This window comes from Coturnix japonica, chromosome 28, assembly GCF_054131305.1.
Source record: "Coturnix japonica strain WE chromosome 28, WE-NBRP24, whole genome shotgun sequence".
Lineage (NCBI taxonomy): Eukaryota > Metazoa > Chordata > Aves > Galliformes > Phasianidae > Coturnix > Coturnix japonica.
The window spans coordinates 4,422,721-4,436,290 of record NC_140690.1 but is presented as its reverse complement, the minus strand read 5'-3'; the positions used below and the strand labels follow the sequence as shown (position 1 = coordinate 4,436,290).

At 40.2% G+C, this 13,570-nt stretch overlaps 1 protein-coding gene across 4 annotated transcripts in view; it reads right to left on the bottom strand.

The window, feature by feature from the left end:
- The window catches only part of LOC146756112 (receptor-type tyrosine-protein phosphatase T-like), a 214,990-nt gene that overhangs the window by 89,920 nt on the left and 111,500 nt on the right, over window positions 1–13,570 (bottom strand). For all 4 annotated transcript variants that reach the window (XM_085524866.1, XM_085524865.1, XM_085524864.1 and 1 more), the window contains 3 exons: window positions 7,818–8,089; window positions 3,597–3,678; window positions 566–681 (listed from right to left, as the gene is read on the bottom strand). In XM_085524866.1, the coding sequence (XP_085380992.1) occupies window positions 566–681; window positions 3,597–3,678; window positions 7,818–8,089 (470 nt within the window). The remainder of the gene's footprint in view (window positions 1–565; window positions 682–3,596; window positions 3,679–7,817; window positions 8,090–13,570) is intronic.

Genomic DNA, 13,570 nt, shown 5'->3' with positions numbered 1-13,570 from the left:
TTTGTCACTACGTGAATAGCACAACACAGTTTTTGAAGTCCAACCAGTAGAATGAAAATAGACACAAAGAGAAGGAACTCTTTGGTCATTTAGTGAGCAACCAGAGGAACATTCTGCTATCAATATAGAGCCAATGCAGAGCAAAAGCCAACGGAAACTGGGAGGAAGAAACAAAATGAGTACAAACTGGCTTTGTCCTTTTATAACATACCTTAAGGAATGTTTTCATCTCAACATACTTCCCTCAGCCTTTGTCAACAATATTTTTGGAGGGCAAAAGGAAAGAAGACCAAAAATTAAGCAGAAGGGAGGGATTATTGCACCTGTTCTGCCTTTTCTTTTTTATGAAGGAGTGCTTACAGGTCTGAAGATGTATGTTTAGAACTAACATTTTGCTGGCCACTTTTTCCATCTTCTGAAGCACAGTTCTGCATTTTATCATCTTGAATTCTGATCTGGAAACAACTCAAGGCAGTTCTCAAAGGATTTTGATGATAAACATTTGCCCCACCACCCTGCTGTCCTCTGTCTATTTATTTTACTTGAAAAAATTGCATCACTTTACCTGAAGCCAGAGTTTGTCATGCTGGGACCACTTCCCCCCGGCAATGCACTGGAATGTCGCATTCTGTCCCACATTAACCTCCACATTCTGAAGCCGTAAGAAATGAGGTGCTTTTCCTAACAAGAAATGCAAAGAATAGGAAGGGTAGAGCAAGGCAGCGATTGTGTTACATCAACACAGATATCAGAACAAAGCAAGTCATCCTACTCCTGACAAAGAGATTTAGCAAAATAAAGCTGTCCCTCAGTACTGAGCTACTTGGTGCAGAGCAAGGGGATCTTACAGATCTTTCATGGTCACCAAAACAATTTGTTACTCCCTTCTATTAAGAGTAACTGAGAACCTTTTTTCTCTTTAGGAAACTGTGGCTCTACCAAGGGCAAAATGAAATGAAATTGAGGTTGTCAAGTGTGGCTGGCCAAAACAAATTTGTATAAAGAATTTTCTCCTTTCAATTGTATTGACTATCAAATACATCCTGTAACTGTGGAGTAACAATGCCGCTGATATAAAATCACTGATATTAAATGAAACATTGATATTACTGATAAGTGTTGGATTGCTGCACTGGTTAATAACGCCAATATCTGCTTTTTGATGACAATAAATTCAGTATTCGTTCAACACTAAACCACCAACATCCAAATGCTGATATCACCAACATATTTTGTGACAGCAGAAAAAGATCATCTGATTAGCTTTGTGCTTGCTGGGCTTCAGAAGGAAGTTTGTGCACCAACCAAATACTCTCAGAGTAGGACACACAACAGCCTTCTAATACAGTAAGGGTCAGCATTTTTCAACTTCATCTTTACCTTTTGGATATAAGTAGCCAAGGAATTACATATTTTCAGAGCACAAACTAACCTACATTTTTCTATTGGAATTAAATAGGTTCAGAAGATGTAGGCATGTGTGTGCAGGAAGCCTGGCAAATAGATGGTTGTCTACTACAGGCACATGAACAGAAAACCCTTGCCCGCATGCTACGTCAGAGGTTTTTATCTAATTCCTGTGCCACATTCTCCATATGCACAGTTTGCTGACAACTCAAGCAAAGTGCAGGGATTCTGTACTATCGTGCTTTCTAGGGGTCAGAGCAGCGTGTCAAAGCCAACTGGTAAACCACCTCTGGGTGACAGGCAGCAAAGCAAGTACTATGTGCTGCTTGCAGGCTATTTAGGAGTGACTTCTGCCTATGTTCAGGTATGAGTGAGCTCCAAATCAGGCACATATAGCCACACCAGCCTCAAAACTAAAACATAACACCAATAATTTCAAGTGCCATTCAGGCTCAATCAGAAGCTTCCTCATTCCTGTGCTTTGAGTTTTAACAATTGTAAAATGAACCCGAGGGGCAAAGTAAGTCTGTACAGTGTCACTACTGAACAGCAAAGACAACACTGGGAATCAGACAGAAGTATTTGCAAAGACTGCAGAGAACTCATAGCTTGTAGGGACCTGCACACACTGCAGGTTGCCAACTGATTTCAAATGCACTGGATATAGTCTGAGTAATTCCAGCTTTGGGTCACCAAGATTGCATTTAATTTTCCAGAGGAACCTGCATGTACTTGGAGATGGAGTTTTAAACATCAGTTTTAATAATTCACCAAGCAGGATTTGGGGTTGCTATATATTTTTTAATCCCATAACCTTCTTGTCTTTGCCTCACAGTTGGTTCTGTGGCCTCTTTCCCAGTAAAGGGATCAGTCACCACCAAACATGCTTTGGAATGCATACACATCATTTGGGGGATTTGTTTGGAGGCTGCCAGTTATCAGCAACATCTGGTCAACACAGATTGTAAGTATTTCTTAATGAAGTAAATACACCCAAAGGCCCGAGGAACAAGCACATGGTAAATACAAATATAATTCAGTTAAACTGCAATTAACCATACTGCAGTCATCAGAAATGTCCTGTTAAACTTGAGCAGAGCCATGTACCTCACATTGCGAATGGTTGCTATTCTTTGAAATAAAATGGGTGAACCTCACCCACAGAATTTTGTTTGGAAGAGCTGCTGCTCATTTACTGAAACTAAGAACCAGTGAAAGGGGCTGTTAAAGCTCCAACCTGATGGGGGTGGTGGGCTACCTTCCCAAAGGACATCAGGCCACCTGGAAATACTACAGCATCAAAGTTATAAACAAACCTAAATATAATAAGCCAAAGTATCACCCATAAATTCAATTTAATCTGCTACATAACAATTAATAATTCAAGCACTAAAAGACATTAATTTATTATGGATTACTTTTTAAAAATACTATATTTTAAAGAGATATGTCTAAACTCATCAATGAACATGAAAGCTGTTAAAAATCTGTATGCTCCATACACAGTGTAGGGATACAAAAGTCCTTGAGCCTCTCAGTAGATGCACAGAGAAACCAAAGAAGTGCGCACACAAATGTAGAGGCTTAATGTCTCTATGCTGGAAAAATGTAAGCTGGGCATAGTACAGCTAAGGTAGGAGAAACAGAACAAATATTTCTGAACAGTGTAATGAACCTGCATTAGTTTTCGTTGCTGTGTAAGTCTAAATGAGATTTATTTATTAAATAACTCATGCAGAATCAAAAACCTTTCTTTTGAGAGATACCTTTAGGATATGTCTTTTCTTATTTTACTACTTTATATATCGAACCAATTTGTCTTATTTCCTTAAGTTAACCACGCAGGACATTATCAGAAACATTTAGATCTTTTCCTACAGCAGAACAATTCCGAAACAACAAAACAGAGTTTTATGTTCTTGTGACTCTTCTACAATGAGAAACTTCCACAAACATCCTGGCACAAGTGACCGAATCAGAGCACCTTTGCCTTTTGCACAAATTGTCAAGTTATTTAATTGCACAAGGCTGGCTGTCTTTAGTTGTTTTGGGGGATACCAAAACAGAAGAGATTTTACAGTTGGCACTATTGGATAAGTCACAACTTAAGACTGCCAAGCCCAGTATTATAGACTGCAAAGCCTGGTATTTAACGCATTGAGACGGTTAGAAGAACAAAGAATACTCACTGCATGGATGGGCAAGAACTCTGACTTCATCCACAGCTATGTACCCTGGATGTCCTTTCAAAGAGACAGATTCAAATATCACCTGAAATACAAAGAAAAGGTTTTCTTAGAAAGAACTGCACTAGTCATTTGGCCAGTCACCACATTCCACTCCTATTCCAATGTCTGATACATTCAAAGCATTTTATCATTAATAACAAAGGGGTACCTATGCAATACAGCATGAAGACACATGTCAAAGACAGAAAATCAATTTGACACAGATAACAAAAAGAGCAATATTAATTAGGATTAGTGAGAACTATGTACTGCTTCCATTTGGAAGAGCAAAGAAACCAATTACACACGTGTGCAATTACATCTGATTTGAAGTGTTCTATAAGTACAATACAAATACTGTGTGCAAAGAGTTTGGGGCAGGGCAAGGGGACTTTGGGAGACTGGTAAAATTCAAACTAATTAACTATTGCCAAATAAGCAAAATAAAATTCAGGAAAAAAACAGTATTAAATGCTGTAAAGTTTACAAGGACAAAGCTAATTAATGTGTTCAGCTGGCACAGTTACTACTACTGCAGCAGCCACTGTTTTTGCAGGATAATTCGTGACTATCAAAATCATTACCGGAACACCATTAAGTTTGTTAACTACTAAAAGCCAGTCTTCAACACTGCTATTCCCACTTTAAATAAAATTTGGCATTCCTAGCCTGTCACTATTGAGCCTTTTCTTCATCTCCTCCATTGGAAGATGTAACTCAACAAAAGATTCAGCTTTTTGAATGCCGACCACCACAGCTCAAGCTACAAAAGTGGAGCAGCATGTACTTCATAATCAGGTTGCCATTAATCATTTTGCTTTGCATTTGGGCTTCCATAATTTAGTTTCTACTTATATTCCCATTATATCTTAAGATCTACTCCCTCAGTTCAAAGCATTCCAAGTGGGAGCACTCCTGAAATAAGCCCTTTAGAAAAATGCCATGATAAAAACAGGTAGAATAAAGAAATAAAGGGGAAAAAACAAAGTAAGAAAAGCTCAGGTGCTAGCAATATAAACAGAGTTCTGCAGCAGATGAAGGTGGGCAAAAAATAGGTTGTCCGAAGGATAAGAGGAGGTAGCAAATATCTGGAAGATGATCAAACCATCAATAAATGTTTCCTGTGTTCAAGAATACTTTCTAAGGACTGTATAAACAAGGAATAGAATGCATGTCCTCAGTATGGAAATGACAATTTATTTGATAAATGAAAATTCATTCATGATAAACACGGCACTTACTGCTAAGGTCACACAGCAATTACTGTGACTCCCTTCAGACTAGGATTAAACTGCGCCTTCATAGCCACCAAACTTTACTTTGCTTATCTTATAGCTGAGAAGTTACAAGCTTTGCTGAATTACTACCTCAATTTCCTGAAAGCCAAGAACTTGGAAAGAATAATTCCCCGCTTCTTTGAGGTAAAAACAAACACATAGCGGACTGACCTCTGTTAATTAGTGACACAGTTCAGTGTCTTTAATAGAGCACAAAATAACCTAAACCTTGAGTCGGTAGCAGCTGTGTCAGCTTCTAAAAAGACCATGGATTTAATCTTCACATTGCTGCCAAAATCACTGACAAGAGCAGAGGGTCTCAATTCACACTGCTTTGTTTGGACAGCTATTTTATTACCTTTTTAACTCTACTCTCAGATCTCTTTATTTCTCAGTTCAGATTTCCACACTGTTCTCACCCTTTTATACAGTTTTGCACCACTTCAGCCCTGTCAGAGTGGGCAGAGCAGAAGCACCTGGGCTGAAGAACAAGTGTTTAATACTTAACAGTTTTGGAAGTTCTCAGAAATTAATATAATTCGCAAATGCAAAGTTTGGCTCTTCAACATTCTTAAATGCTCCTGAGAACTGCAAATACCAAGATTCATTTCATGTTTCCTTACCCATAAACAAACCCACATTTCACTGCTGCTATCTACCAGCAATGTCTGTGTTAGTGATGTAGCGTGGCTCATCTGTCGTGGTACGACAGACTTCTTCAGGCATGGATCAATACAGTACACAGGATCAGTACATCAAAACACCCCTTCCTGGCAGACTGTAGTGCTGTGCTCAGTGCATTCTGGGACTAAGTTAATCCTCGTGGCATGCAGTAATTCAAGAGCACACGTCTTACCTTTCTCCTAGAGCTATTATAGATTTTTCTCACTACACTACAAACGCTCGCAGACTGGGAATCCAGGCACAACTAACTCATGGGCAGAGCTGATAAACCTCTACCACCATCACATTAATACCTCAGCAGAGTGCTTCTGGATGTAGGTGACTCATACAATCCTTGTGCAGAATTGCCAGACCCAAACCACGACCCTCTGGCAATAGGCCTAGCACTGGTTTGCTGCTACTCACACCTCCAAAGCTCTGGGCACTTGTCAATACCTTGCATCCTGGGCAGTTGGCTTCAGATTTCTCAATGCACACAGCAATTACTGATGGTGTAATTGTTGGGTATTAAGAAAATAAACATTTTTTTTGACGTAGATTTCATTATTTAGGAGAAATACTTTTTTCCCCCCTGTGTTACCTTGTACTTTTGAAATACAGAATATCCATTCAGGCCTCTTCTGCACAAACTGTTCTCCGGGCGTGCAGTTTTGATTTAAAGTTGACAAATAACACTCTCACAGCATAATCTGGATTGTGAGTGTCAATGAGACGTTCCCCAGGCATCGGTACACAGAAGCTTTTATCACCATGCCACCTCTGGACTCCTTCAGCCACAAGTGTTACGATGTAACCAACAGTAATTTTGATAAAATTCCATGATTGCATTTCCCCCCCACTTTTGAGAGCTTAAAGTTTTCTTTCTTTTTTTCTTTTTTTCCTTAAACATAGAGAGTCACTAGATTGCAGAAACCAATGGACAAAATTAGGGACCAAGGACAGAGCAGACTATCAGATCCCTGACAACATTTTAAGAGCCATACTTTAGCAGAGGGAAATTAGAACTTTATCCATCATAAAGGTGAGGCTCAGGAGACGGAGAGAAAAAGAGAGAGAACATTTGCATTTTCTGGGCAGGAACCACTCCCAGGCAGTCACTGCTGCCTTTAGGCTCTTCGTTTTTGCACAGCGGTGCAAAATTCTTCTTTGATTTAAAGGATTTTCTTCCTCGGGAAAAGCAAACCTGACCTCTAAAAAAACTTGCAAAAGATGTAATGAGGTTCAGGAAGTCTGGAATTGGTATATCTAACAGTTGGATCTCGTGGTTTGAGATCAGACTGTCTTTTCCAGGTTTTTCAAGCACTGATTACCTGGGTGAAAGATCATTTCTGTTCTCTCTGTACAGCACCTACTACGAAGCAGATTCTGGTTGATGTTAATATGAAAGTAGTATCGATCACTTTAATATGATTTCAGAGCGAGTGACAAGTTGTGCACAGCCCTTAAAACACCACTTCCAGTGCATTTGCATCTCTTTATCCCATATTCCCCTTCACCCTGTACAGTGTGCTCTTATCTATTCTGCTGAAATCCTTGGCTCCTTTTTGGAGGCAGAACATTAAAGTGTTCTACTTTAGCTCAGATTTTACAGACCTACTACCCAGTTATTTAAAAAAAAAAAAAAAAAGCTTTTCTTCCTACTGTTTTCTATCCGTAGAGCATTCAATGCCTTTTCATAGTTTCTTTTACTGTAATTCCCATCTCACTCATGCTCTTTTTTCTTACACTATAATATGTATTTCTCCTTTTCCTGCAAGGTGTAGGGTGCAATTACCTCCCAGGCACTGTTTTTTTTCCCTTGAATGTAAAACGATAAAAATCAGAAGATAAGAGTTCTCATGTCTTCACTGCTTAACAAGGAGTATATGAGTCCATTGTGTGCATGGGAAGTGCCAATCCAAGTCCGTTTACATGCATATTTCATGATACATAAGTGGGTTCTAACTTTCCAATAATTTACTTCACCTGCCCAGCTTTTCCTCTGTGACCTGAGAACATATGTAAAGAAAAAGGGTGAGAAGAATTAAGTCAAGATGTCTCTATCATCTCTTGCTATAAAACTGTCATATGAAAACTCTATCTGATGCAAAAAAAAAAAAAAAAAAGCGGGGAAAAAAAGCTGTATTTAATTTTCAGAAGACTTATTGCTAACAACAGCTCATAGCTCACACCCAGCCAGACACTCAATGGAAACAGACAGAGAAATACTGTGAACTCATACCTGATAAAAATGCGGCCAGAAAGTACTGATGGCAAGCTCTGCCTTCACCCATCCTTCTGTTACAACCCCTGAGACATTCCATATGGGATTGCCCTGTGGTCCTCCGTTCACTTTCACGTAGACATTCAGAGAGCCAGGACTCGAACGATCTCTGCTGGACAAGTAATAATGGAAATCGATGCAATGTGTGTCATTTTCCTTCAACGTGGGCAAAAGTAAGTGAGCTTTCTGCCCGGATGCCCGTCCAGAGCTGTTCACCATCATGAAGGAGCCTGTACACAGACAAGGGAAAAAAGAATGAATACTAAACATCTGCTGAGCTCTTTCAGTTAAAGCAGATTCCCTAGAAAAGTCAATGATTCCTTTAGAAGCCAGCAAACAAAACAGTTCCTCCTAAGAACTCAAACTAGCTATTTTATGCTAGTTGTTAGGTAACAGAAAAGAAAGGAGATCTAAATTACAGGGTATAAATACAAATAGATTCATGGCCAGCTATAACCGCCTTAATTAGATAACTTAGAAATTATAAATACAACTTTGCTTTTATTGTTTTATAACACTGCAATAAAAGAGTCACCCTAAACAAAGTCATATTTACCTTCCAAGAAGCCACAGGGCTCTCCTACAGCGTACAGCCCCAAATACCTACTTTCCCAAAGGCACATTCAACACAAAAGAATGCTATAAAAGATCACATTCTCAGCTGGCATTTGCCTGCATGGTCTCTACCACCTTAGTGCCAATCTGTACCCGGGAACACTGTATCTTGGTGGTACAAGCTTTGGAAAGCAGCAAGGTGTTAAGAAAACCCAGTGTACAGAGCCTAGATGAATTAGGCTTGTTAGCACAAGAGCAACATCTCAACTAGCAATACAGCAACAAGGACAATTACACTTCTAGGAGGGAAGGACCGGCTGAATTTTAGGAGAGAAATCTATACTAAGGCAATTTATGAGTTTGTTAACCCTGAAGCTTGCATCATATTAAGCATGGCACTGGATGTTGAACTCATGTTTTGATTCATCAAGCAGTTATTTTACAGCACATTGTGTCTCAACTCATCTCTTTACAGATGCATCAAGGTGACAAATGTTAGCAATAAGAAAAAACATTATGAGAGTTATTTGATTCAATTCTGTTTAAGGGATCTGCTTTATGTGTGTGCAGACACTCACAGAAAAAGCTGAAGAAAATACCAAGATCAGGGGGAATAAAAAATCTATGTGTCAGCAGCTAGGCATAATAATTTTTAATCAAATGCAGCCTTCTTGACATTCAGAGTCCTGCTGCAGCTGCCAAGTCATGCTACAAATGTATTTCTCTACTGGCCTCTTGCAGTTCACAGCACACTGTGTTTGAAAAGCCTTGCCTCACTTCTAACCTATTGACTTCCCCAATTCCGTGCCACAGCAGTTTGACAGACACTCAGATGAGCCAGATAAACATTCTGATCAGTTTTGTCCAGTGGACAGCCATACATATTCTATTTTATTTTCTTTTAAGCCACCAGATACCAGCCACTTCCTCACACAAAACTGCTTTTGGTGGTTTGTTGGTTTGTTTCTGTTTATGTGATATGTGTATACATTTTGTAAAGGACTGCAAAGCACAGATGCAGAAGAAAGTGCATCTTTCACAAGAAATCACACATGCTCCTGAGACCTTGGAAAACTCGAGCACAGTGCAGGCACAGCTGGGGATGAGGCGGTACAAGCAAAAAAGCTACAGTAAGGTGCTCTCTAGCGATCCGATCTTTCATTTGGATAGGTTAAAAATCCCAATGGCCCCCAATCCAGAGATTCCAAATTCACAGTAAAGAGCTCAAGAAACAGAAAAGCTGAATCCAAGCCTTCAATTTTTTCTCTGATAATCAAAGTCTGTAAGGTGAGACTGATAAACATTCTCTGTTGATTCACTCCTGCTCTCAGTCAAACTCAAAACCCCCTTCGTCAGTTAGTTTCTCACTGAGTGCTGCAGTAATCTTCTGATCCACCCAAATAAACTAAAATAGTGGCAATCTGAGATTTGGGCTCAGACTGTATCACCTGGGATAATTTATGACCAGGAAGCACAGTTTCCAACACGTAAGATCCAGGGGTGATGCTACAGCCAAAGCAAACATTCAGTAAAGAAGAGGTCATTCATTTCTGTTCCATCTTTGATCAGATCTTAGCACACATCATTTCACTTCTGGGTGTCTTCCTCATCCTTTCCCTATTTGGAAATCCTTATCTATTTGGATAGTAGATGGATCCCTGCCCTAAAGATCTACTCTGAAGCTATACAGTGCCCAGCACAACAGGGTCCTGAACTGTACTACATCAGGCAGGCGTTTCAATGATAGAAAGACTTAAGGAGGATTTCACTTTTACAGATTCACGTATGAAAATAAGGAGCATTCCTCTGGGAGAAAAACATCAGCTTTTAGTAAAAGTTCAAAGCAATAATTACAATTTTAGTTTTTGACACCCACCAAAAATGAATCATACCCTATTTGCAGAACGACAATGGCCTTTTGTACAATAACTCTGGAGTATAGAGCCTGTACATAGAGACTGACACAACGTGAGTGAGTGAAATATCCATCAAGCAAAAAAACACTTAATAAAATAATCAGCCTTCGTTATGGGAAGAATAGCCTTACCAAAAAAAAAAAATAAATAAAAAAAAATCATTGCCATTTGCATGTTATTCACAGCCTTGGTTCTCATTTCTGGATGCCTTAGAAACAAAAACCCACACCCCATAGCATGCCTAGAAATACAAGAGAAAAGGCTCTAAGATCATAACTGTCTCCAGTAAAGTCCAGAGGGGAGAGACTGTTTTACATGATTGTGAAAAAGATAAAAAAAAATTCCACTACTGGTGCTGCTCCCATCTTTAACTGTGCCATCTGGTGTCTCTACCTGCTCTTACTTCCACAGAGACCTCAAATAGCAGCTGCCTCAGGAAGGTCTTTTCCTGCCAGGTCAAGTTGGTGCTCAACACCCCAATCCTGCCCTTAGGAGGGGATATTATTAAACTTCACCCATGCCATGACTGACAGTGGGTACAAGAACGTTGCTATCTCACAAAATCTCACTGCTGTGAATAATTTATACCCTCTACCACAAATTACCCTCCAAACAAACCTAGCTGTATGTGATTCTCATTTCCCTTCTTGCACTGTGAACCTGAATGCATAACCCATCCCCTACCCTCAAGGACCTTCCAAAGGTTGCTCTGTGTGCTCCTGGACCAGCAGCTGGGATGCACTGACTACCTGTCCATGCCACTAAAGCTTTTCTGGGCAGGACGCATTGCTTACCAGTAGCTCTGAGATCAGCAATAAGTAAACAAACAAACAGAGTTCAGAACAGCCTTTTAAGGACAAGCGTGTTTTGCCTTATTAGCTGTAATAAAAACTGACACATTGCGATTCAGAGCCTGACAGACTTCTTTAACATGAGCGCAGAATTGAAGCTGATGGGACTTCTTTTGAATTTATAGGCCTGTATGTGCAAATAAAAGAGGTACAAGCGGGTCTGGCACCAACAAGCCATTTGTCACATTTCTCACTCATATAAAGAACTAGGGAATGCATTAACGTGTCACAAACAGAAATTATTGATCAATGAATGACTGAAAACCTATTTAAATTTCTCCAGGCATGAATGTGTATAAAACAAAAGATTCCTTGAAGAAACTCTGATTTGGACTGACTTTGAACAGTAATGAGAGCAGAAAAAAACACTGAGTGCTGTTTTTGTTTACCTCCATCTGGAAAGTTCAAATGTCGTCAAATAGACACTGAAATGGGAAAGTTTGAAGAGAAGAAATGATCTCTGCTGTGTGAAAGTTGTTGGGTTGTTCTGTTTCTATTGGACACAGAAGTAAATGCTCATTAAAGGAGCTGAATATGAGGTCAATTAAATTTAGTGCTCTTGAACCAACAGGTTACATCAGTTAATATCTTGCTGGCTTTGCCACCTTCCTGAATAACTAAAACCAAATGTGCTGCGTTCAGATCAGTCAAAAGCATGGAGAAAAGAAAGATGGTAAATAAATTCATTTTTAAAAATCCATTCAAATGACAGTGAACATAAAAAGGCACTCTCTTATAGTTATTAAACATACCACCGAAAATTGGGGAATTAAACCATGAAGAGCTCTCTAGCTGGCCATAAATTTCAATTTTTCCCCTGCTTGGTGCATAATGATGCCTTGATAAGCTTCCTATTATTGATGCATCTGCAACATATACCCTCTTTTTGAGCTGAAATGCTGCTCTGTAGCAGATGGTGGCTATTGTGTTTACACATCAGCACTTTATGATTGCATTTTCTCACGTCTGCAGTAAAAAAGAAAGCCGTAATTGAGTTTTTAATGGCTTTGCACATTGTTCATTAAGATTACATGAGTGTGTTCTGACAAATGACAGCTGAAGAAATGAGCCACTGAGAACCCCTCATGATCACCAGACAGACCTCAGCTGATGCTCTTTCACTGCTGCCTTTGAAGAACTGCGCTGTTTAAAAGTAAAATTACAGCAACCATTAAAGACTGAATGTAAACTTGAAAAGAAAACTGTCAAAATGCTCAACTGCAAAAACAGCCTTCGGAAACCCTGAGAACCCAAATCAGAAAGTACAGAACTTTCTTTGAAACAGCAAACTCTTTCTCCCAGTACATCAATCTGCTTTTCCAGCAGCTCCATCACAGCACAGGCACTTTTTTTTTTCAGACACAGTGCTTCTGGTTACCAAAGAACAACTCTACCCTCAAAAAGGAAGGGCCTGACACCTGACCCTGTTAGCATGGAATGAAGCAACCTGAAATAATTTCAGTCAGAAGGGGCCTCAGGTAATATCTAAGGCATCATATTTAGTCCATTTCTGTGCTTAGAGCAGGGTCATCTCTTCTCCCCACTGACTCTCTAAAGCCTCCCAGATGGTCCAGTCCCTCTGGATAACCTGCTCCAGTACTTGGCTGCCCTCAGGTTGTTTTTTTGTCACCCCTATAACCTCTCATTTCAGCCCATACCCCTTGTCTCTCACCCTCCAGCCACTCAGTGCAGTAATGACTCTACCCCATCCTGGAGGCACTGAGGTGTTGCTCCCAGGACCCCCCCAAATCTTTCCTGCCCGAGCCTGAACAATGTCATCACTCCTCAACCTCTTGTCCCAGGGTGCTGGCTCCTGCCCTGACCACTCACTCGGTGGCCTTCACTTTCCTCCCTCCCTTTCATCAGAGTCTGTGATGTTGGGGCACCCGAAATTGGACACAATAGGCTAAAGGCAATCTAATGAGTGGCAAGCAAGGAAGGACCACTTCTATTTGTCTGCTGGCTAGGTCCCTGTTAATACAGCCCAGGATGGCATCAGCAGTCAGAACATGCTGATGACTTATATTCAGGCTGCCCTCTACCTGACTAGTCTACGTCCACATTCACAGTATTTCTTCCAGCCTGCCTCTACCCCTCTGGATGGTGGTCCTACCCTTGACTGTATCAACTGTTCCCATAGTTTGATGCCAAACTAGAGATGCCACCAATTACTGCCAGCCAACCAGTGCACACCTCCACAGCTACCACCACCAGCCCAGACCATAACAACACCCTGACCTGGAAACACATGAAGCTTTGTCCTGACTCTGGTCTCCGTAGTTTCATAGCACTTCTTCTGCAGTTGAATTACAGGACCAAGAGAGCTCTGGTAACTTCACATCTTACAAAACCAAAAAAGAAAGAAAGTATTTCCATATAATTGCTTAAA